The 26,305-nt window shown below is 44.2% G+C and overlaps 2 protein-coding genes across 2 annotated transcripts in view; one reads left to right on the forward strand and one right to left on the reverse strand.

The window, feature by feature from the left end:
* The window catches only part of SLA (Src like adaptor), a 36,004-nt gene extending 14,494 nt beyond the window's left edge, over positions 1 to 21,510 (reverse strand). The window contains exons 1-4 of the mRNA XM_073590357.1: positions 21,385 to 21,510; positions 11,307 to 11,396; positions 11,077 to 11,176; positions 8,339 to 8,425 (exon numbers count right to left, since the gene is read on the reverse strand). Of these exons, the coding sequence (XP_073446458.1) occupies positions 8,339 to 8,425; positions 11,077 to 11,176; positions 11,307 to 11,364 (245 nt within the window). The 5' untranslated portion in view covers positions 11,365 to 11,396; positions 21,385 to 21,510. The remainder of the gene's footprint in view (positions 1 to 8,338; positions 8,426 to 11,076; positions 11,177 to 11,306; positions 11,397 to 21,384) is intronic.
* The window catches only part of TG (thyroglobulin), a 249,352-nt gene that overhangs the window by 207,718 nt on the left and 15,329 nt on the right, over positions 1 to 26,305 (forward strand). Inside the window, 2 exon segments of the mRNA XM_073590435.1 lie at positions 23,141 to 23,305; positions 25,395 to 25,562. Coding sequence (XP_073446536.1) covers positions 23,141 to 23,305; positions 25,395 to 25,562 — 333 coding nt within the window.

Raw genomic sequence — 26,305 nt, forward strand, 5'->3', positions numbered from 1 at the left:
AGTAACTTTGCATAACTGCAGGCTGCTGAATTGTATTCCCAGCACAACCGGAAAGAAGCAAATGAGGAAAGCCTCCTTTAATTCTAGCTGAATATATCCAAATGCAGATAGCTCCAACAAGAGGCGGTTGTATGAAGCAAATTTTTATCATTTGAATTCCCTTACGAAGTCCGGCATGTGTGGATCCATCTCCTTTAAAGATTTAATTTTAAAATATGGTGGCCATTTATAGACCTTTAAGGGTGTTTGAGGCTCATTCTGAGTTTTGCTCTGAAGGCCGATGCCTTTTGTGTTTGCTCCATATGTCAGGACTCCTACAAAACAGATTCTCCCAGTTCCAAAGGTTCCTTCAGAGTTCTAAAGCCCAAGGATATAGTGGATGCAGATAATGCATTGGTTCCTGGTGTGTCTGTAGGCCCCTCTATGGTAATTAGAATTGGCACAGGATAGGTGGCTCTCTGCCTAGCAAGGCTTGATTGACAGGTCTCTCCATATTTGCTTATTCATCAGCTGACAAGTCCCCTTTAAACATCTAAAGGTGTCTGTACCCTGAGTATTGTCAGTTTTCTCCTTCGCCTCATTGGGGGACACGGATACTGTGGGTGTATGCTTCTGCCACTAGGAGGCTGACACTAAGTGAAAAAAAGAGGTTAGCTCCTCCTCTGTCGTATACACCTGTGGGGAGGACTCCCAGACAGTGACTGGGCCGGTACGCAGGGGACCGCCATCAGGGTTCCTGAAAGAACAATACTGGGAGAACAGTAAAGGGAGAGACATGACTGAAGTTGTCAGGGCAACAGGGGGCGGGGTGAACAACAAGGGAAGAGGGGGCGCGCTCATGTGGCAGTTGGGAGAGAGTGTGACAGGAGGCAGGAAGCCGGGTGACTTGAGGGGACACCGTCAGGGGCCTGTGAGGAGGATACTGTGCACTCACCGACAAGTGAGACGTGAGAGACTTTTTTTACCGGAGGCCGCTCCCCGCCCACGGTCTCAGAGAGCCATGCCCGCCGTCCCCTGCCCTTGTGAGACTGATCCTTTACCGCAGGTCGCGGCTGCGACTACAGATAAAACGGCCACAGAGGCCTGGACACTGCCCCCCGGCCTTCCCCCACCGCCGCGACCCCATCATCACCGGCCTCAGGGGACGCCACCTCGCCATAGGTGACGTTAGAGGCCCACGTCCCGGTTACGGAGGGACCCTTAGCGGAGGACGGCCACTGGTCATTTTTGAGGAAACTGCATCACAACCGCGCCTCACTGACATCGTTTCTTCAGGGCCTGTTGTGCCCCACCGACATCGTTTCTTCAGGGCCTGTTACGCCCCACCGGCATCGTTTCTTCAGGGCCTGTTGCACCCCACCGGCATCGTTTCTTCAGGGCCTGTTGCGCCCCACCAACATCGTTTCTTCAGGGCCTGTTACGCCCCACCGGCACCGCTTCTTCAAGGCCTGTTACACCCCACCGGCATCGTTTCTTCAGGGCCTGTTGTGCCCCACCGGCATTGTTTCTTCAGGGCCTGTTACGCCCCACCGGCACCGCTTCTTCAAGGCCTGTTACACCCCACCGGCATCGTTTCTTCAGGGCCTGTTGCGCCCCACCGGCACCGTTTCTTCAGGGCCTGTCGAGCCCAAATCTTCCCGGAATATCGAGGCGTTAAGGCAGCCGTATCAACGATCTCAAAGCGGCCGCCTCTGCGATCCTGAGCAACGCAAGGAAGTATAAGTTGTACTATAGCAATAAGTACCATAGTTTGGCCGTATTCCGGCCTTCGACACCCGGACTAGCCGGGTTACTCTCAGTTACTAGAAAAGTATTGTTTATTGGTTTGAGTCCCTGCGAGGACAGATTTGTGTTCCCCTTTTTGCCTGTTCAGCATAGCCCTAGTGGCTCTAATTTATAAAATTTTATTATACAAGTCATACCCTGTCTCGTGTCTCGTCGCTGCATCCTGAGGACCTGCTTGACCCTACACACCCTCGCCCCTATTGCGGGCGGAAATCAGTTTTATGCTTGGTGTCTTTGGAGACATATGTGTCTGGTTTTCTCCAGACTTCTTTTTCTTTTCCTTTTTTCCTTTTCTTTTTTCCATGAAGATAAGACAGGGGCGACAGACCCTATTGAAAGGGGCCGATCTCCCCTAACCATCAACGGGCGAGCACGCGTTGAGTATCGCCTCCGCGTATCCTTTCCCGCACCGTGGGACATATCTGGGCCTTTTTCCCCAGACTTCTATTTTTGTTTGTTATTTTATGAAGATAAGACAGGGGCAACGCATCCTATTGAAAGGATCCGATTTCCCCAAACCATCAACGGGCGAGCACGTGCGAGTGTCCCTCCACGTATCCTTTCCCTCGACGTCGGACACGATGCCGGACTTAGCCCTGTCCACCCTTAGGTATTGAAACTATGGGCTTGTACAGAGGCACAAGACTAGTCTGTGCGGCCCCCACTGCTCCACCAACGCTAGACAGCGGTGCTGCAAGGCGACGAACGGTCCCTCTCCTCACCCCCTGAAGGGGTTAGACGGAGCTAGGGTGCCTGCACCGTCCAGAAATTAACCCCATCCCCTCTACCTGGTGTGCTAGATCCGGAGTCAGGTAAGGAGGGCTGGGGAGGGCCCTGCGTCAGCGCTCCGGGGAATCCACTGAAGCTCCAGGCATCTTAGGAAGTAAGGCATTCCTCCTTCCTTCTCCTCCCTCCTCCCTCCTGCCTCTTTCCGCCAGGCGTGGACGCCGGGTTCCGGTGGCAGGGATCGACAGCGCCCCCCCCTCTCCCGCGGGCGGGCATGCATGCAAAATTTAGCCCGCGGCTTCGGCCGTGACTAGGCCGCGGGCGGAAGTCCCGCCCCCAGCGTGGCGTTTTTCGCGGTGGGCGGGCATGCAAAATTTAGGCCGCAGCTTCGGCCGTGACTAGGCCGCAGGCGGAAGTCCCGCCCCCGGCGTGGCGTCTTTTCGCGGCGGGCATGCAAAATTTAGCCCGTGGCTTCGGCCGTGACTAGGCCGCGGGCGGAAGTCTCGCCCCCCGGTGTGACGTCATTTCCGGCGCTGCCCCCCGGGCTAGGGCGGACGCCGAACAAATTGAGCCCTCGGCTTCATGGCAGGGTAGGCCGCGGCCGGTAGTGGAGCGTCCCGGCCTACCCAGAGGAAAGGAACGCAGAGCAGCGCAGAGGCAGCGGACGTGGGAACACAGGATGGGGTAAGTGTGACCCCAACCCTAGAGACACGCTACGGGCGTTTAGAGGTCCCGTCCCCTCAACCCTCATTTAAATTAGGGCACACGTTCCTTTATGCCACATGCATTTCTTCTGGAGTTAGGTTTCCACGAGCACAGAGCCAAAAATTATGCGAAGCCTGTGACTCTGAACGCACCCTGGAGCCCTCCCCTGCGACCGCAACCGAGGTCCCGGACCCCCGGAGTGGGCTATCTCTATCACAGTCCATGACATCGCTTATGAGGGCAGTCGAGTCCCTTTGGGCCCCATATAGGGGCAGGGACAGTGGCTCGCCGGCCTTAGAGGGAACCTCCACCTCACAAGAGCCTTCGGCCTGCAGGGGCCGCTTTCATTCCAGGCAGACCCAGGGGAAAAGAGTCCACATGGTGTCACCCAGTCCATCCGATGCTTTGGCATCCGTAAGTTCTGCTTCTCGCTCCCCGTCACCAGTGGTTGATGGTGAGCAGACCTCAGATTGCGACTCAGACGAGCCCCTTGACCTGGACACTCCAGGGTCACGTGAAACAGTGGACAGCTTCATAGAAGCCGTCGATCAGACCCTGGGGATTGAAGATGGTCCCGCAGCGGCTACGGGGCATAAAGTGGCATTTAAGCGAGTGAAGCGCCCGCTCAAAATTTTTTTCCTCTCACCCGGAGTTTGAGGACAGGCGTTTCCCAGGTCAAAAGGCACTCGAAACAAGGTATCCGTTTGTTCCGGATCTCCGTAAAAAATGGATGGAATCCCCGATGGTGGATCCTCCGGTTTCGCGCCTAGCCACTAAGACCCTGCTATCCGTCCTTAGTGTTTCCTCGATTAAGGATCCCACGAATCGCCTTATAGCTCACTCAGTATATGAGGTGTTGGGGTCAGCGCTCGCTTCCTCATTCGCAGCAACTTGGGTAGCCAAGGCCATGATATCATGGTCAGAAACATTAAACAAGGTCACGCAGGAGCAGGATCTACCTGCAGAGATTTCGGAGGTCGCAGGTCAGATGACGATTGGCCGGAGACTATGTAATCAATGCGTCTTTGGGTGCGGACAATTGCTCGGCACTTGCTGCCGCTAATGCAATTTCTATCAGAAGAGCCCTATGGTTAAGGACATGGCGAGCCGATTCTACTTCTAAGAAGTCTTTGACTTCCCTGCCTTATCAGTGCGGCCACCTATTTGGGGAGAAGTTGAATCAACTTATCTCTGACTCCACAGGAGGAAAGAGCGGGTTTCTCCCTCAACAAAGGGTCAAAACGCTTTTTTGTCACCTGTTTTCAGGCACGTTTTTGGGCCTTTCACAACCCTGGGTGGACTACAGCGGCCAATTCCGCCGCCTCAGGCCGCCCCAGCCAGGATAGGGGCGGCAGGTCTCATATAGAGCCAACCCATTGGGGAGGTTGCATACTCAGCGGCTCAGATCGAGGGGATCCAGATCCCAAAGATCGTCAGCCAAATGACTCGAGGCCTTTATCAGACAACACAGGGAAGGTGGTCGGCCGCCTACTCTGGTTTCACCACATCTGGGTCAATGTCGCTCACGACGCGTGAGTAAAGAAATTGGTGGCCTCAGGTTACAAAATATATTTTGTCAGATACCCTCCAAGATGGTTTTTTCTTTCTGGGCTTTGCAGGGTGGGTACCCAGGCAAGGGCTCTATTGGGAGCCATCAAATCGCTCCTGCACAACGGAGTCATTGTTCCAGTGCCGGAACACGAAAGAGCTCAGGGGTTCTATCCCAATCGTTTTGCGGTTCCCAAAAAGGACGGGTCTGTCAGGCCTATTTTGGACCTGAAGCTTCTGAACAAATTCAGCAGGATCAGACATTTCCAGATGGAGTCTCTCCATTCAGTCATATCGGCCATGGAGCAGTGAGAATACTTGGCCTCAATAGACAGCCAGGAGGCATTTCTGCGTATTCCCATTTTTTCCTCCTCATCAGAGGTTTCTACCCTTCACAATCCGTGTTCAACATTTTCAGATCGTAGCGCTACCTTTCGGGCTAGCCACGGCTCCCAGAGTGTTCACAAAGGTTATGGCAATTGTCATGGTCACACTGCATTCTCGAGGCATAGTCGTCTTGCCTTATCTGGACGACCTCTTGGTCAAGGGCTCGTCAATACGGGCATGCGAGGAAGGTGTGAACATCACGCTAGATACTCTTGCCCGCCTAGATGGTTGGTCAGTACGAAGAAGTCATCCCTTGTGCCAGCTCAAATGATCTCCTTCCTAGGAATGATCTTCGACACTTGCCGAGGGTTGGTAATTCTTCCTCAGGAAAAGGCGCTAGTCTCCGGCAGGGAGTCCGGACACTACGCCAACCAGTCCCTCATACCATCCGATCCGGGATGAGGATCCTAGGGAAAATTGTGGCAACAATGGAAGCGATACCTTTTCGCCCAGTTCCATCTTCGCGCCCTGCAGCACGCCTCGTGTCAGCCTGGGACAAGAATCCTTTCACGCTCGATCGGCCAACTGTCCTCTCAAGTCAGGCAGTCGCTCGGATGTGGATAACCAGTTCCTCTCTGGCCTATGGGAAACCTTTCCCCCCAGGTAATGGGCTGAGAATGACAATCGACGCCAGTCTCCTCGGTTGGGGAGCGGTGTTTCACCACCACACAACCCAGGAACGGTGGTCACCTCCCGATCAACTTTTTGGAGAGACGAGCAATTCGGCTGGCTCTGCAGAAGTTTCATCACTTTCTAGCAGGCTGCCCCTTCCGGATTCAATCGGACAATGCCACGGCGGTGGCTTACATAATTCGTCAGGAGGGCACCCGCAGCAGAGCAACCATGCGCGAGGTGGGGCACGTTCTTCAGTGGGCCGAAGCAAACCAATCGGTGATTTCGGCGGTCCACATCCCGGGCGTGGAAAATTGGGTGGCAGACTTTCTCAGTCGGCAGGGTCTTGCATCCGGAGAGTGGTCTCTACATCCCGAAGTTATTCAGCAGATTTGTCAACTGTGGGGAGCTCCGGATGTGGACCTGATGGCTTCCAGAGTGAATGGCAAGGTGCCCACATATGTCGCTCGGGCCAGGGACCCGCAGGCATTCGCGGTGGACGCGTTGGTTCTGCCATGGAACCAGTTTCACCTCCCATATCTATTTCCCCCACTGCCACTACTCCCGCGAGTCAGCAAAGGGATCAAGACGGAAAGGGTGGCGACGATTCTGCTGGCCCCAGGCTGGCCCCGTCGAGCGTGGTACGCAGATCTAATGCAGCTGCTCGCCGACATGCCTGGGCGCCTGCTAGAGCGCCCAGATCTACCGACTCAAGGGCTGATTTGACACCCGAACTCAGGGACCCTGTGTTTGACGGCATGGCCATTGAATCTTGGATTCTAACCCAGGCAGGGTTCGGGAGCGAGGTGGTTGCTACAATGATTAGCGCCCGAAGGCCGGCTTCAGCATGAATTTACCACCACACCTGGAAGGTGTTCTGTGCTTGATGTGGAGGCCGCGATGTTTCTCCGCTGAGATTCTCGATCCTCAACATCTTGGCTTTTCTCCAGTCGGGCTTAGACTCGGGCTTTGCCCCAAGTTCCCGCAGGTGACAAATGTCGGCCTTATCCGTCCTGTTCCAGTGCAGAATTACTACCAATTTGCAGGTGAAGACTTTTCATCCAGGAAGTCTCCCACTGGATACCTCCCTATAAGGCGCCTATGGACGCCTGGGTCCTTAACATGGTCCTAGGTGTTCTGCAGGAAGCTCCATTTTGAACCGCTTCAGGATATCTCTTTGAGGCACCTTTCCTGGAAAGTTGTTCCCATAGTGGCCATCACTTCCATCAGGCGGATTTCAGAGCTGGCGGCTCTATCCTGCCGAGCTCCGTTCCTCACTTTCCATAAGGATGAGGTGGTCCTCAGACTAGCCCCTCCTGTTCTGCCGAAAGTCGTGTCCTCATTTCACATTAATGAAGATGTTGTTTTGCCTTCATTTTGTCCAGCACCGGTGTACCGTGTGGGAAAAGGGCTCTTCACACGTTAGACCTGGTAAGAGCCCTCCGGAAGTATGTGTCGCGGACGGCACCCTTTCGTCAGACGGACACGCTGTTCATGCTCCCTGAAGAGCGCAGGAAGGGACTCGCTGCCTCAGTCGACCATAGCCAGATGGATTCGTTTGACTATTCAGGAGTCCTACCTTATTAGAGGCACGCCGATTCCAGCGGGGATCAGTGCACACTCTACCCGGGCAGTGGGCGCCTCTTGGGCGCTTCGGCACCAGGCTTCGACGGAACAGGTTTGCAAGGCAGCAACCTGGTCCAGCCTGCACGCATTTGCCAAACATTATAATATCCATGTTCAGGCCTCGGCGGATGCGAGCCTGGGTAGAAGGATTCTCCAAGCAACGGTGGCGCACATTTAAACAAGAGGTACATGTAGCTTGGATCGGTGAGTCAATCTCCCACCCAGGGACTGCTTTAGGACGTCCCACACTATCTGTGTCCCCCAATGAGGCGAAGGAGAAACATGGATTTTTATGAGCACTCACCGTAAAATCCTTTTCTCCGAGACGCTCATGGGGGGACACAGCACCCACCCTATTAGCCAGTTGGCTCTTGTTTTGTTTAAATTTATATGCATTTATTAATTTGATATAAGGGTGGTGTTTTGGATATGTTGTACCTGTATTAAGGCTGATTTTGTTGTCCTCCTACTGCTTTGGCACCAAACTGATTGCCGCCCGCAATAGGGGCGAGGGTGTATATGACGGAGGAGGAGCTAACCTCTTTTTTTCACATAGTGTCAGCCTCCTAGCGGCAGAAGCATACACCCACAGTATCTGTGTCCCCCAATGAGCGTCTCGGAGAAAAGGATTTTACGGTGAGTACTCACAAAAATCCATGTTTCAATCCCTCAGCTGGTCCCTGTAACAGCTGTGCTATATACTCTGAGCCAATCAGATTCCTTCTTCCAGAAGCTCCTCCTTCTTCTGAGATTCTGCAGCTGCATACCCCTCCTCCCCTCCCACCAGCTCCACATTCCACAGTAGTTTGATAAGGGAGGATGTAGGGGAAATATCGACGGTGGGCAAGTGGGAAATACTAGACTTTCTTTAATATTCTATGTTACGTTTCATGCATTGGCATGTATTATATTGTATTACATGTATTATATCTCCCAGCTTTGTGCTCACCCATGGTAGACTTTCGCCACACACTTTGACGGTATGTAGTTTTCCCGACCTGATTTCAGGGATACGACTCTCCACCATCCTCCTTCGCTATAACAATAAGAAAATACAAACTTTATAGCATCTGTAGAACATTGATATCCAGCTTTAAGGAGACATTAAATAACCACTCCACTTGTTAGAGAGAGCAAAAAATCTTTTCTACGGTTGCTTAACTTTACAAAACTTTTAGGTTGCAGAGAACTTTGGTTTGACAGCTCAATCTGGATTCTGATTGGTTACTGTGAATTCTAGGGGCAATGAGCTGGAGCAAGAAGAGTTATCATAGGGACATAAGTAGGGATTGACTGAGAGCAACTAAACTTGTCAATTCTACACAGGGCCAGTACGTAAGGATATAAGAGGTAATTGCTCTGAGATCTCCATCTGTGGGGAGCTCCATTACAGAGATCATCCTGGGCCAGCCAGGACAGAAGGCCTCGTATTTGGTAGCCTGAATAGGCCTCCTCTGTCCAAGCGTTCCCAGTGTATACAGATGGTGTGCCTGCATGAATTGTGCTGCCATGACATGCTACCATAAACGAGCCGCTTCCTCTGCAGTGTGTTGTCTCTAACTTTCATTGTGGCTTCAGCTGTGGGATTACTTTGGTACTGCAGTGTGGACACAACTAAGTGCTCACTGTATGGCAGTATTGCTATATTGGCACCATATGGTGCTTTTTTTATTAGTAATAATTACTGTTAGTATCAGTACTTTTTCCCATCCGCACACCTTTACAAAAACTGTCATGTTTTTCCCCAGGGGGCGCTCGCAGACCTTTATCCAGCCCCAATTATACCGTATCCTCCTCTGTGCGACGTCTTTGCACTTTATTTCCCTTCTCACCAGATTTGCATTAACATCTCTTGAGGTTTTTTGTTTTTCTTAGATTCAGGAAAGTAATTTTCCATTGTGTGATTCTTCTACTTTTATCATAACCCCACCTGTATCTCTATAAACCCACCTGCACTGCTCCGAACCTCAGCACTGCACATTGTATACAGCGTATACTATTATCTGTGTGATCTGCCGCCCATTACGTCACTCCCGCCACCATACCTTACCGCCCTACACTGCCCTTTCACTCTCACTACATCCCTCATGGGAAATTATGAGCGGTGCTAATTGCAATTCACAAAATCAGTTATCTAGTTTTGGACAATGGGAATGCCCATTATTTCGAACTTTATAAAATTTGGCATATTCAGATAGTGCATAGAAAAACAACCGATTTTACAATTTACTGCTTATTAAAATTTTCAGCCATTCTTGAGATACTAACACTTTATTTTTGTTTATTTTTGTTGCTTTGGAGACCGACCGCTGCTGCTAGACAGTAGAATGTGCGCAGTGCTTACAAGCTCTTTTCTATTGAGCTTTAGCGCTGTTTTTAATATGGCCAGTATTGCTGTAACTTGATGTTAACTCCTAATCCTTACTAAATTCAGCGCAATGCTCATAAGCCAGACAGCAGCGGTGGTCGGTCTCCTAGGGAACGAGTTGTAAACAAAAAGAAAAATGTTAATATCTTAAGAATGGCTGAAAATTTTAATAAGCAGTAAATTGCAAAAATGCTTGTATTTACAAGCTCTATCTGAGAATATCCATATATAAACATGGGAATAACACTTAAAATGGTCAAGACTGGACATATGAATAGACACATATAATATAATCTCCTGCCCGTGGGAATAGTAATACCACTCCTATATACATGCCAACTGTCCAAATTTTTCCAAATCTGCAAATTAGGTGTGTTGGGGGTTTACAAAAATCCTGGCAACAAATGGTCATTTTTGGTTGGGATTGGCGTGAGACATGACCACTAGAGCTAGTGATTGGGTGCAGTAGTCATACGTTGTATACCACCATGGTGGCAGGACATGCAACAGCTTCACGATCTGACCCACCTCCATACTTGGCATCAGTCCACCTCTTCCAACATCCATCACATATGTATGATGGAAAGCAGAAATCCCCCGGTAACTGCTGCAATTGGAGCTCACACTGATCACAGCAGTTAAACCCCTGAGATGCCTGGGTCAACATCAACAGTGGCATCTAAGCGGTTAGATATAAGGTGAATTTGCTGCCCACTGAGATGTGATTATGTGAACCTGACGGGTTATTTAATGGCAACCAGGAGCCCGTCCAGGGTGTATAGATTGGAGCTTTTGCAAGGGGCTCCTTTACTTGTGCCCCTCGTTGTCTTGACATGGTACTGCTTGAGACAGAGACCAGCATGAGTGGAAAGAGGCTCATCAATGATAACGGTAAAGGAGTCCTTATTAATTAGGTGACTGGACTAACCAATAACGGGTTATTTCCATCATTTAATGTCCGTGCGATAGTTGATAACTGGTGGGGTTCTAACCTATGAGATCCCAACCAATCCCAGGAACTGGATTCTGAAATGACTTGTTACAATGGAGCGGGGCCAAGTGATGTATTCGGCCATCTTCGACAGTCCTAAAGACACTGAACAGTGTGATGGCGCAGCGACATTTCCAAGCCGTGTTCTCAGGATCGCAGAGGTTCCCCCACCGGATCCGCAACTTTAGATGTTGAAAATAAACCTTGACCTCCACTACTACTACAGATACCATGGACCCCCCCATTACCACTACTCCCACTAACACCACTATGAACGCCATTACGTCTAAATATTAAAAGCTTCATAGTAAAAAAAAAAAAAACTTACTCTGAAATGACCCGAAGTTTCTCTCCAAAGTAAAATATCGGCTTGCTGACGTCCGGAGGGGGATAGTCATAGAGAACGGCCAAAAAATTACTTTCTGTTCCTGATGGCGATAAAAAATAATGAGATACGGACCACCTGAAGATCAGAGCAGTAAAGCACCAGAATGGCGGGTTATGGGGGGTGTCACCCACCCAGCTGTAGAGCCGCGGTGACACCACGGAGGCACTGACCTGTGTGAGTGGCAGCGATCTTGTCTGGTGGAGCGGAGACTCTCATCATGTTCCCCATTTCCGGATTTTCCGCAGTTATTGACCCCGATCCTAGGACACAATACACCAACAGGATGAATTGGGCGGACAGAATGTTTTATATCTATTCCTCTTCTGTAATACGATATTGCTCCAGTACTGATTATAGGAGGCCGTACTGGCACCACTCACCAGTGCCGCCACATGTAGTGCCCTGTCTACTTTCTTCTGCAGCACTGCTGCTATGCCCATGCCATATCATGCCTAAATAAAAGCGCCAAACACTATGTACGGGGCTGACATATCACTGCCATATGTTGGCCAATTACCACTCCACTCATTTTCGTGGGAAATCCACTTTGCTGTTTTTATAAGGACTTTTATTTAAGTCTTTTTTTCCTGAAAAAGGTTGTGAAAAATACCTGGTGGAAAAAAAAAAAAGTGTGTGATGCAGATCCTGATAGAATCCGCTCCAAAGTAGGTGCTGTTCAATTAAAAGGCTGAAAAGAACATTCCAGGTAAAAAAAAATCTCTTCCAAAACTCTAGAAGAACCACTTTGGGAAAAGAAAATCTCCAAAATCTTACAAAAAGGAGACTTTCCAGAAGTGACTAACGCTTGAAAAATTCATCAGTTATGAACGACTCAGAAAACTGCGTGGCCACAGCCTAGGAGCGGGTTCACACTGCGTCTTTTCCGGACAATCAAAATCTTTGGTATTTCAGGAATCACTTCTCGGCGTTCTTGTTTTGTTTTTTCAGCATTTTTCGTTGGCATTTTCTGTAAACACTTTTTAAGCAATTTTTCGCATGTTTTTGAGGCGATTTTCAGATGTTTTTGACATCCGTTAAGCAATTAATAAATCTATAGGAGTTAATAAGAAGCTTCTTTTGGGCGTTTTATCGGCGCTATTCCTGGAATTTTTGGGTGCAAACCCACTAAAAAAAACCCACTGAAAAACAAATTGTTCAAAACTCCTGTAACATCTGTACTGCGCCTGATGAGATCGGGGTCTGTACGTGAGAATTAGCACAAATACAGAAGTTGGTCCATAGCGGTTGTTAGAAGTTTCCATTCAGCAACATCCACTAACTGAAGCCATCAGATTTGCTGCAGGTCCATGAGCCGATCACGAGGGTCCGCAGGAGCCTTCGCCTGAGCTGTTGTAACCAATGGAAATGTCGGGTTCCCCTTATAGCATTGCTCGGCACCACACACCTCGTGTACTCCGCACCCAGGCTTATGTCGCGGCTTCTTTCCTGACCACTTAGAAGCAGTGGACTGAAAACTGAGGGACTCCAATATGGAGAAGTGAGAGAGAAGCTGCTCCTGGTCTTATGGGGGACGGGGAGGGCGTTATATAGTATTCCGGTAGTGTAGAAAGAGGAGATTTCTATATACATTCCCCGATGTCCTATTGTCTTGTATACCCAGGTTATACCAGCTGTACACTATATATATAATTATATACAGGAGATGCCCAGGTTATACCAGCTGTACACTATATATATAATTATATACAGGAGATGCCCAGGTTATACCAGCTGTACACTATATATATAATTATATACAGGAGATGCCCAGGTTATACCAGCTGTACATATATAATTGTTTACAGGAGATGCCCAGGTTATACCGGCTGCACATATATAATTATATACAGGAGATGCCCAGGTTATACCAGCTGTACATATATAATTGTATACAGGAGATGCCCAGGTTATACCGGCTGTACATATATAATTATATACAGGAGATACCCAGGTTATACCAGCTGTACATATATAATTATATACAGGAGATACCCAGGTTATACCAGCTGTACATATATCATGATATACAGGAGATACCCAGATTATACCAGCTGTACATATATAATTATATACAGAAGATGCCCAGGTTATACCAGCTGTACATATATAATTATATACAGGAGATGCCCAGGTTATACCAGCTGCACATATATAATTATATACAGGAGATGCCCAGGTTATACCAGCTGTACATATATAATTATATACAAGAGATGCCCAGGTTATACCAGCTGCACATATATAATTATATACAGGAGATGCCCAGGTTATACCAGCTGCACATATATAATTATGTCCTGGAGATGCCCAGGTTATACCAGCTGTATATGTATAATTATATACAGGACATGCCCAGGTTATACCAGCTGTACATATATAATAATGTACAGGAGATGTCCAGGTTATACCAGCTGTATATCTATTATTATATACAGGACATGCCCAGGTTATAGCAGCTGTACATATATAATTATATACAGGAGATGCCCAGGTTATACCAGCTGTACATATATAATTATATACAGGACATGACCAGGTTATACCAGCTGTACGTGCAGTATATAATAATGTACAGGAGATGCCCAGGTTATACTAGCTGTACATATATGATTACATACAGGAGATACCCAGGTTATACCAGCTGTACATATATAATTATATACAGGAGATGCCCAGGTTACACCAGCTGTACATATATAATTATATACAGGAGATGCCCAGGTTATACCAGCTGTACATATATAATTATATACAGGAGATGCCCAGGTTATACCGGCTGTACATATATAATTATATACAGGAGATGCCCAGGTTATACCAGCTGTACGTATATAATTATATACAGGAGATGCCCAGGTTATACCAGCTGTATATATATAATTATATACAGGAGATGCCTAGGTTATACCAGCTGTACATATATAATTATATACAGGAGATGCCCAGGTTATACCAGCTGTATATATATAATTATATACAGGAGATGCCCAGGTTATACCAGCTGTACATATATAATTATATACAGGAGATACCCAGGTTATACCAGTGTGGACCATATAATTATACACAGGAGATGCCCAGGTTATAGCAGCTTTATATTGTGGTTCTGTACCACAGCTGACACATCTTATCTTGATGCATGGCTTATGTCTTGGAGTTAGGACATCGTGATGAAGATAAGAAAACTGTTTTTTAGAAATTTTCTGATAAAATAGAGAAGTTGGCCAAGAGGTGGACATTTCCGCTGACACAAAGTAGAAGAACAGCAGAGTTCTGTGGAAACACAAATTTGTACAATTTGTTCCGGATTATTGTCCAGAACATTCTCTACTTTTCGTTCTTCTCTGGCTTCTTCGCGGCCAGACATTGAGGCTGTTGTAAAAGAAGTGACAGAGGAGCAGCCTGTGAGAACCCGCCGCTCAGGAAGTCCGTATGTGCCGATTGCCTTCTCCTTGGGCTCTGTTCACATATCCGTTTCCGTTTTTACATCCATGTACAATGGACCATTTTTCACTCATATTTCATCCATTTTAAATGTTATTTTTTTCTCAATTTTCAGAAACTGAAGATGGTAAAAGATCTAAACTTTTTTTTTTACTCGTTGACATTTCGCAATGGATCAGTTACGAAAGAGATAAAATCCCCATAAACTTTAAAGGCCAAGTTTGATTTGCAAAACAACAGATGTGTGAACGCAGCCTTACAAGACGCCATGTCCGCATCGCTCCCGAAATATTAAAGCTTCTTAGAAGCCTTTGGGGCTCTGAGCGGTGATCTTTGGGACCCGTTAAATTAGGTCATCCATTTATTAAAGCCAAACTGGTAGCTAATGGGACTTACAGTATATGGAGAGGGGCTGATGAGACCATAGGGGGACATGGGAATTCACGAAATGGCCCAAATGGGAGACCAGAGGAAGTGAGACCTTCCTGTACCATGGCACGCCGTGTATGGAAACGATGAGATCTGTCGAATTTCCAGCGCGGCAGTAGTTTATTTTGCACTTTTCTAGCAAGAACTAAAATTAGAAAAAGAGAAGACTCGGCTCACTGAAGCGTACAGTCTACTGATAGAACAGTCTAAGTATAGACACAAGTAAACATAAACCGCTGCCAATCAATGTATCATTGGTTGGGGTCACTTTAAGATCATCTTAAGAGATACAAAAATAACTCTCCAAATGTAAATGAAGAGCTCACAACTTTTCCGGGTCTGCAGGAGACCCGTGTGGTTGGCATCGCCGAACTGCTAGATGAAGCCCTGCTCTGTGTATCACGGGCGATCGATTGATCACACCTTCTAGTTTCCCATGGAGACTATTAAAACATGTAAAAAGTAAAAAAAAAAAAAAAATAATAATAAAAAAATGAAAAAAAGTATAAAAGTTCAGATCACCCCTTTTGCCCCATTCAAAATATTCATGTTTAAAAATTCATTAAAAATTCATGTTTTTCTTCATATCTCCGCACATGGAAATTTTTCCTGCCATTTCCTCTTACTCTTTATGAATATATAGTAAAATAAATGGTGCCATTCCAAACTACAACCCATCCTGCAAAAAACAACAAAAAAACAATCCCCCATACATCTATGTCAGAGTATACAAATATTTGAAAAATTGAAAATGCGAAAAAGAAAATTAACTGCATCCTTAAGGGGTTAAAAGTCATCTCAATTCACAATTTAAAGTGACCTCCTATGACTTGTTATTCTCACTAGGCCTCATGCACAGAAATGCACAGTAATTTGAGCCACACCCCTGCATGGGTTGTATCTGGTATTGCACTTCCAGTCCATTAAAATGAATAGGGCTAAACTGCAATACCGAAGCCAACCAGTGGACGTATGTGGCGCTGTTTTAGGAAGAAATCAGCCATTTTTTTAAAGTCTATAAAATTTCTTTTAGTTGGATGGTTTATATTTTTTTAATAATTTGGGGCATGTTATTGTGTATATAACATACAGTACATGATGTTCATGTCAGGACCTGCACATCTGAAGAATCAGGTGAGAGCATTTTATCTGCGCCTAAGTGCAAAAAAAAACTAATTTCTACTATTTTAAGAGAAGTCGCTTTAAAAATAGCGACCATTTCTAGGGCGACACGAAAGATGTGAAAGCTGTGGTTATCAAACACCCCGAGGGACTATATGGTGTGAATGAGAAGTCTGTAGCGTGCTAGAAGATCGGGGAGCTTAGGTTACAGAAAATGGGTCTGTCGGGTTAAAGGGATTGTCCTCTTGGGGCATCCAATAATTATACGACCTGATTGCTCAAATCCAGATCAAAGATATCATGAGCGTGGTGTGATCTCTCAAACAGGCAGAGGATTTGCCACCAAATTTTACAATACAAAGTGCATACATTATTAAATGGGTCTCTTTCGTTTTCTATTGAAGGGATGTCACGCACAGTGTAGGACAGACTAAATGCAACACAAAGGGATAAGAGAAGGGGAACCATACACTAGGGAAGGGGGATGTGGAGACCCCTAGACTGATCTAACGCCACTCTGTCTGTCCTAACATCCCTATATAGGTTCCGCACCTATCGCCAACCTTCTGCAGACAGATGCAGTGCAATGGTCTGAACCCTCTTACACATCCGTGACAAGAGATTGGCCATTGTTCTTCGTGTTGTTCTACATACCCGTCATATTGTCAGGGGTTCACATAAATGATGCACAGAAAATAATAGGTCAAAAGCTAAAGGGGGCTGACCACTATTGGACCTGTGAGGTGAATACTGAACTCCAGGAGGCTCTTTCTTCCTCAAAACTGTCCCTCTGCTGGACTCTTGTCGTCAACATACAATGTGAGTACTACAGCCAATCAGTGGTCCATTAATACGGGATTGGACAATCCATTAATACTGGTGGTTTGGGGAATATTATTACATTTTTCTTTGGTGGTTTAGGGAGTTATTGATATGATATGTTATGGGCTAACAGATTATTTTTTTTTTATCTCTGATGATTTATGAAGAAATTAGGAGTTGACATTAAAAGTCCAGGTGGTCTACGTTGACTCCGCAATCTACGGTTCCATGATGACTTGGAAAAGTATAAAAGATTGTTACTGGTATCCCTGGTGGTATAGGTAAGCCAGATAGTTAATGGAATATATCCCAGGTGGTCTAGGGTCACTTGGTAGCCTGAAGTAGTTATTGGGTTAGAATTGCTCTGCTCACATCCACATCAGGAGATAAGCAAGCAAGTGATGGTACATCCACTGATAACTGCCAGAGTGTGTGTATGGGACAAGTGGAGGATCCCTGCAGATCATGTACACATACCGGTAGGTATCTGTAGACCGGATCTCATCTGCCTCTCTTACTTCCAGGTGTAGTAATGACTTGAGCAGGACTAAACCTTAGATGTTCTCAGGCCACCCTAGACCACGTGGGTTATTCCTTTCACTTCCTGAATGCAGCCAGATGGCCTCTACTCCTCGGGGTCCTGTCACTTCCCCAGTCTCTGTCCCACAGCCCTTAGCATGCTCCTTGACAGCTCCCTGGGCCCGTTCCTCTGGTCAATCTCACATTGGGTCTCCTTGTGTCATAAGTGCTCCCCAGAAAAGATGGACGTTCCTGTGACCACACCTTCACATCACTTTTTGCACCACATTGTCCTCCCCAGTCAGATGCAGGACGCTACGTAAATGCTCTGACTGCTCCGTCTCCTACAGGATGGCATCCAGGAATACCATTACTGGTGTCACCATCCTACATAGGACGGTGAAACCAAACAGTACCTGGCGCCAAGACATTACAACGTTTTATGTCTTAAAGGCATGGGATCATTCTCCTTCCTGTCCTGCATACAGACCGGTGCAGGGCGGTGGATTGAGATTACTGTGCGGCTGTGACGATCGTCTCTCCGATCAGGCAGAGCATCAGATAACATAGAAGACAAAATGTGCTAATATCGAGAAGTGAAAAATGAGTTGTTTCCTCATTTTACCGGTTGTCACTGAAAAGGTGGGGGATGGGTTGTATCTGTTTTTAAAGAACTATAATTGCTCCAAAAAAAATAAGACATCAAGTTATGGGGCGAAACACAGATCTATTTATTCATCCTAATACAGAAAATCTTGTGCACCTTCTATGAATCCATCACTTTATGGTTGACCATATAGTGCTCAAAATAATCAAAATAATGCAGTGTGTTTCTACACGTATTGTGCAGCCTCTGGTGTTCCTTAGGTTTTGGCTTCAAATGAGGCATCTGGGGTTCAAAGCTGTTCCCTATCAATTCAAGTATCTCAAAAACTTTGCTCCTAGTCTAAAGAAAGTTTCCTCCTCTTCACTATTTGCAATGATTAATCGTAGACTATTTACATTTCTGCACGTTTCACATCTGAAACCTTTACACCATGTTATGTTTCTTTTTTAACATCGATATACAATACCGGAGCTATAAATGTGAAAATCTATTTTGTATAAAATTGGGGAATGACTATGAGTTTAATAAGTCGAGAGTTCCGCCAATTCTAAAATAATTTGAACAAAGCAAATCCATATTCATTAAAACCTGGAGAAAAAAAATTGACAGTTTAAAATAATATTTTAAAATAATGAATTAAAAAAAATTGTTTTTTGTTGTTTTGTACTAAAATAGTGACAGAAAGAAGCAAAAATAGTAGACAAATCTAGGTTTTCTAGTGGGACACAATCATAAAATGAAGTATGTAACTATACCAATGATATTAATCACAAATTTTTGCATTATACAATTACTTTGATTTATTGGGAAATTTAAAAAGGCAGAGCCCGATAGTCCTGTTGGTTGCCAAGATTTTCCCATTCTTTTTGTTTTTTTCGACTGAAATAACTTGGCAAAAATTTTGAAATTCCATTTCTATGAACAGGATTAATAAGTATAGCTAGATTTTATCCTATTATATTTTGGAAATATTTTGAAGATGTGTTTAAAATAATACTCTTTGGGATACATTTCCTCTAGACCAGACCTTGGCAAAGTGTGGTCTGTGGGCCACATGCAGCCATTTGGGTGGTCCAGTGCGGCCCACGGACCGGGACAACCAAAGGTCTGGGTATATCATTCTGCATGGGGAGCTGTGTGTGGATATAATACTATGTAAGGTGGCTGTGTGGAGTCATTATACTGTCTAGGGGGGCTTTGTGGGAACATACTGTGTAGGGGCAGTGAGGGCATATCATACTATATGGGAGATTTGTGAGGACATACTGTATAGAGGAGCTTTCTCGGGACATATTGTGTATGGGGCCTGTGAGGGGATATCATACTATTTGTGGGGGGCTCTGTGGGGACATCATACTGATTGGGAACATCATACTGTGTATTGGGGCTTTGTGGGAACATACTGTGTAGGGGCAGTGAGGGCATATCATACTATATGGGAGATTTGTGAGGACATACTGTATAGAGGAGCTTTCTCGGGACATATTGTGTATGGGGCCTGTGAGGGGATATCATACTATTTGTGGGGGTGGCTGTGGGGGGACATCATACTGCTTGGGAACATAATACTGTGTATTGGGACTTTGTCGGGACATATTGTATAGGGGAGCTTTGTGGGGACATACTATGAATGGTCTCTGTGAGGGGATATCATAATATATGGGGGGCTCTGTGGGGACATCATACTGTTTGGGAAAATCATACTGTATAAGGGGGTGGTTGTGGGGATATACTGTGTATGGGTCCTGTGAGGGGATATTATACTATTTGTGGGGGGACTGTGGGGGCATCATATGGTGTTTGTGAGTTGTTGATCAAGGTACAAAGGCTGAATAGCAGGAGCTGAATAAGTTGCTGCTTTATATAATTTTTCATAAAAAGCAGTAGGTTATATGTTTTTTATGAGCTGCTACAGGGAAGAACACCTTACATGTATTACCAGTAGCAGCGAGTCACCCGACTTAATTACACTCAAGATTAAGTGATAAAAATTGATCTAAAACAACAATAATAATGAGCAGAATAAAGATTGGATCAGAATCTCTTGTTGCCCCATGGGAAATTAATTGCCCACCTTTTGATATAGACCATTTTGCATTTACACACAGTTGATGGAAAAAAAGTTCTAAAATGTCAAAGTCAAAATTTTCGTAAAAAAAAAAAAATTGACGCCATCAATTTTCATGCATCTCATTAACTTCAGCATATAAACTGTATATTTGTCTGGGTTGGATTGTGAAAAATTATTTATCACATAAGAGATTTTTATTTTAGTTTCATATTTTTAGAAGTATTTTCTTTTATATTTCATTGCTCTACCATATGGATGGTTTATGAAATGAGACCTACATTTCTACGTGTGTGGGAGAACGGACGTATATTCTTTACCATGTAAACTGAAATTTGTTGTAAAGTATAAAACGATGTATATTTATAGAACCTTCTTTCCAAAATTTATTTTATCTAAGATATTTTTAATGTAATTTGAGCAATAATAGAACATTTTTTTTTCTTTTTTAAATCACCCATATCTCTATATTTCTCTTACATTCCCCCTTAATTAATAATTCAATATTTTAACCCCCTATTTACAGTTTTTAAACCGTGTGAATTTATGATTTATTACTATTTTTATTTGTATATTACTATGTATCAGTAATGATGCCGTAATATTTTCAATTTTGGAAAAATTATTTTCATTTCTTAAAAGATTTTTTGCAAATAAAATAAGCTCCAAAATACGAATATACAAAAGCTAACAATCATAATATAGGAAAAATTACACAGATCCATTAAGTTCAAAATATTACCCTCTTCTGTTGATCCAGTGGACGGCAAAAATAAAACTTGCCAAGTAATTGCAGACTATTCTCAAATTAGGGGCCAAAAATTCCAGGATTGGTGACCCACCCCAAGAAAATTATTAAAGATTATCTTAAGAATTCACACAATTGAAAAAAAAAAAAGACAAAAAAATGATATTTCCAAGTTGATCAACATGTTTGGCCATTGCACACATTTAAAAAATTGGGAATATTTTTTGCAGTGTAGTTTACCAGTTTAGGGTTTGCTTTCGAGATGGACACTTGCTATTTCCTTATGTTGAGTCACAAAATTATCCCATTTTTACAAAATACCAAAGGGATATTTGGTAATATATGACCAGAGTTGCAGTTGGAGAAACTTTTAGTTTTTAATGACCTCTATGATCATAAAGTTTTCAAGACGAACCCAACTGAAAAGTTAAAAATTTACTGTAAATATTTCAAATTAAAAGTTTTTCAAAAGGGTTATAAATGACTTGCCTGCGAAAGTCCCATTGCCTTTGATATATGGACCTCCGTTAGGCTGATGTTGATCCGTTGGGTCGTAGATAGAGGAATGGAAGAGAAACACCTTCACTGTTATGAAAGTTACACACTCAAGCAGAATGTCAGTTGCAAAACAGGCCACAAACTTCCTCTGGAGGGGGGGACAAAGAAAGTTTCTAACACTGAGAAGTTCCTGTTTTACTAAGACTTTGATCAATTCTGCATAAAGAAAAATGGCTGCTTTTTCAGACTTTATAGCTTCATCCTTGTGTTTCACAATTTATGTCGAAATATTAAAGCACATTGCACAAACGTTCCAACAATGTACGGTAGATTCCCTGCGAATTTGCACCATGCTTAGCAATATTGTATTTTCCTAACTTGACTACTTTTCCTGTGTATCTCATGTCTTCAAAATAAAGACATGATTGATTATCTTACTTGTCCACAATGATAGCTAGCAATATAATCATCAATATAATAGGAACATCTCTATAGGAAAGAGGTTTTGAATCTGCAGCCTTGGGGCCATACGAGGCCTTTGATGCCCTTCTGTGGGGTCCCAGCCATCTCTTTCTCCCTGTGATCAGTAATACTAACTGTATACATTGTATGGTCATCTTGGCTCCTTTTTTCTGGCGTGCTAAATAGGGGAGAAGATTGCCCTCTTTATCTGCAATAGTGAAATTTCCAGAAGGGAACCCCACGTATTAAATAATGGCATATAGTATATACTCTCGATATATACCTTGGATCAGACTACCTTATCAAATTATGCGACACTTGGGAGTGGCACAATCACAAATTTTGGCATTTGGACGAAAAAAGGTTGTTCACCTCGCCTCTGCAGTTTAGGTTTCCAGTCAGTGTATGCATATCGGTAAGAGCTGTAATTATGTTGTATTCTTAATAGATAATTAAGAGTTTTTGGAAGGTTGGAAGTGGAAACAATTGGATGAAATTGTAATTAGTATGGAGACTTTTTGAAGAATAGCATATTAAGCTACAACTACATTTTAGAGAAAGTGTGGATGCTGAGACCCCATTCTCTGTGAGCCTCATTTATTAAGACTCCTTTCTGTTTGGCAATCTAGAGAGAAAGCTTAAAGTGGACAACCTCTTTTAATCCTTATGTGCCCCCCCAATAGAAAAATAACACTAATACTCACCTCTGGTGCTGACGCCATTCCAGCAGTGTTGGCATTTGCTCTCCTGGGGCTCACGTGACATTATTTTGTTACACGATCCCTGCGTCGAATCAGCTCTGGATTTGATCTCTCCTCCTTTGGACAAATCAAACATCTGGAGGAAATGAGAACTATGGCTGCCCTCTCAATTTCTCCGGATGTCAATTATGCCTGAAGAAGAGGAGAGTGAATTCAGTGCGGATTGGCCACAGAGATCATGTAACACAACAATGTCATGTGATGCTCAGGAAAGCCAGTGACGACACTGCTGGAATGGCACCAGCACTGGAGGTAAGAATTAGTGTAATTATTTCAATGAAGGAAAACATGGGATTGAGAAAGGGTTGTTCGTGTAATTGCCAACTCCTTTAATAAAAAATAGCCGCATGACATGGACTATTTACATTAACTCTAAAGACATTGAATGGAGTGGCATTGTGCTCGCGCGATGGACACTATATCCAAAATCAGTGAGACTGATGGACACCTTGAAGTAAATCACATAGACGAAATCAGCCGAATAAATCAATCTTGATCATCATTTCATTCCTTCTCATTCCTAGGGGGGCTCAGCCTTTTCTCCAATGTTACCCGTAAGCGAGAGAAGAGCTCGACAACAAGTTCATTCATTGGCGTTGGAAGTTGGATGTCCACTAACAGAAAATGAAGAAACCTTGACCTGTCTACGCAAAGTAGATGCCAACACCCTCAACGTGGCACAAACCAAGGTTGTCCAGATGTTGTAATTGATTAAACTATTTGCAGATAATCACAATTGAAAGGAGGTTCCATGAATAAAGAAACATGGCTGCTTTCTATTAGTGTCAGTGCATCAAATGTATATGTGTTGTATCTGGTATTGCAATTCGGTTCCAATGAAGTGAAAGGGAAACAGCTGCAATACCAAACATGACCTATAATTGGATGTGATTTTTTTTTTTTTTAAATGAAGGTAGCTATGTTTTTCTAATTTTGTAAACTCCTATAAGTTAGAAATCGAAATCATGATTGTTATTCCCAAAGTTATCGAGATGATCAGCTCTCTTAAACCACCAATTTATATAAACTTGAGTATTGCTGGATCTCCAATTGTTAGATCATCTTATGTCATGGGTTTGCAAAGGCAATAATGACCAGTGGATGTAAATGCACTAGGCCAAATCTAGGCCAAAGTAATCCATAAAAAAATGAGGCTAAAAGGATTTAACAAAAGAGGACAATTCGCAGACTTGTGTTTCCAGGTCAAGTTATTAATTTTGGGTGGAACGTTTTTTGCAACTTGTTTTATCTCATATCTATAGAAAAGCTAAATAACGAAAGTTTTAAAAAGTTTGGGTCATTGGTTGATCATTGGTGAGAGTTTTGTGTGATTTTCTGTGTAAGATACACTTGACCTAATTTAAAAGTATTAACAACAAGTCACGTAGTTTAAGGAATTCATAACATTGACCGGACCAACCTTACGTACTTAGTCTAGTTAAGAAACATTGCATTGAGGAAATCCTTGAAGAAGTTTCTTACGTCGTATGAACTGAATCTGACTTGACTGATCATTCTTTGGAAGCCTGAACATAACCAGAGCTACTCTGCTCAATCTATGGTAATGAATTACCCTCCATACATATTGCACGTGTACTCTCTTACTAATGACATTAAAATGTATTTCCAGGATTAAAAAACCAATCAAAAAACTCCTTCAAACAGCCAATCAGCAAGTTACCAAGAGTCATAACCCATTTTTATGATATTGGTGTTCTATGGTGGAAGTCCCCATTCATATTAGACTGAAGTTGGCTGAACCCTTTGATATTGGTGGACTTGACTCGGATGATGCCGGGGAGATTAGGATCCGGAGTGTCTGATTTCGGACTGCCGATCCTTTTTGTTCACTGTGAGATAAGCCACCAGAGGTATTTGGCAGCAGAGTTCTCATGGAGACCACAGGAGCACTCCTGTTTATGAAGGCGTTGAGAGACATATTTCTAGTCCAAACAATCAGCCAAATTATATTTTGTTCGATACCTATCTATTGTGTTTTGGGGACTTAATGATAGACCTTCAATATATCTACCCCTTTAACTTAGGATGAGGGAAACACAACTGCTTTATTTTGCCTTATTTTAAAACTATGTTTTAGATTTTATAGTGTATCAAACTGCACTTTACCTGGCAAGAAAATATTGGATCCCCTGATGAAAAAAGCTTAAGGCAAATGAGGACAAAGCCTTGTCTACAATAACTGTAAGGTGCCATTACTGGGACCACTCACCGATCTCGAAAACAGGAGTTTTGTCACCACTGTTTGAATGAAGTTGTGGTTTCCATCAGTCCTATTGATAACAGATTCCAGTTTCACTTGAATGGGGGAATGTAGGAGCCCTGCTCTCATTGTCAGTGGATTTCCCAGTGGTGGGACCCCCCAGTGGTCACACAAACACTCGGTCAAAGCCAACTTTTTTAAGGTGTAATTTGCAGAAAATGGCATACCCCAAAGCTAGAATGACTTCATAAAGTATGTAGGATCCTGATTTTTGTATCCTATAAATGTGCAGTACAACTTAAATGTTGGAATTAAAGAATTTCTTTGAATTTTTCATGTTTTGCCCATGTAGCTGAGAAGAGCACTCCTTTTTTCGCAGCATATGGCAATTTGGTCTTCAAGTCAAAATCTCAGGATTGGATAGTCATTAATATTCCCACATGAACTGTGATGAGAATTTGACACTTTTTGGTTTATGGTCCTTAAGGTTCAGACATGGTGTAAAAGCTTCATAAATCGTTGCTTACATCTTCTTGCGTCTTCTATTATATTGCTAGATTCTTGCTGTACAAGGACCATTTCAGACATGGGGACCAGTGGTGGATGGAGTTTACCTCCAGGATACGCTTTCAGACTTATTGCAGCAGAAGCCCACCCAAAATATAGACCTTCTTATTGGAAGTTCTGAGCATGATGGTTTGGTCAGCAGATCAATGGCAATTAAGGTAAGACATCCAGATGATATCATGAAATGTTTTACTGTAAAATTGACCATTTCTGCATTAATTTGAAATGCGAACTCCATTGAAGCTTTCTATATCTCTGGTAAGTTTGGTCTAAATGTTAAGCAATAAAGATCAGCAGTTGTGGACTCAACTTGCAGAGTTGGCCTTCTTTCCCTTTTCTTTAAAAGAGAATTGGCAATTAGGTTAGCTGTTCCTAACCCCTGAATAGAGATATAAGGATTCGAGATGGTGGACATAACTTGAGGAAGGTTAACTTCACCTTCCCGTATCTTAACCAGTGTCTTAACTAACAAAGTTGGGATAATGCTAAGGAAAATAGCAATGTTAGACTCCTCTTCCAGAGTCTAGTCCCAGCCTTCTTAAGTTTAGGCTTTAAATGTGTCTGGTGGTCTGAAACATTTAAGTGTGACAAACATGCAAAAGAAAAGGAAACAAGGGAGGGGGCAAATATACAACTGTGTACAGTATATGTTGATTTGTACACTTTAAATTGTGTAATGCTGATAAGAAAAAAGAGTTAGATTATACTCACCCCGGCGTTTGGTCTGGTCCGATGGGTGTCGCCGTCCCGTCCGGCGCCTCCCATCTTCATATGATGCCGTCCTCGTCTTCCCTTCTTGTCGTGGCTCCGGCGCAGGCACGCTGCTCTGTTCTGTTGAGGGCAGAGCAGAGTCCTGCAGTGCGCAGGCGTCAGGAGAGATTCGGCGCCTTTCACACTGCAG

Source organism: Dendrobates tinctorius, unplaced genomic scaffold (genome assembly GCF_039654945.1).
Source record: "Dendrobates tinctorius isolate UK_male_01 unplaced genomic scaffold, ASM3965494v1 ptg000116l, whole genome shotgun sequence".
NCBI classification, from domain to species: Eukaryota; Metazoa; Chordata; class Amphibia; order Anura; family Dendrobatidae; genus Dendrobates; species Dendrobates tinctorius.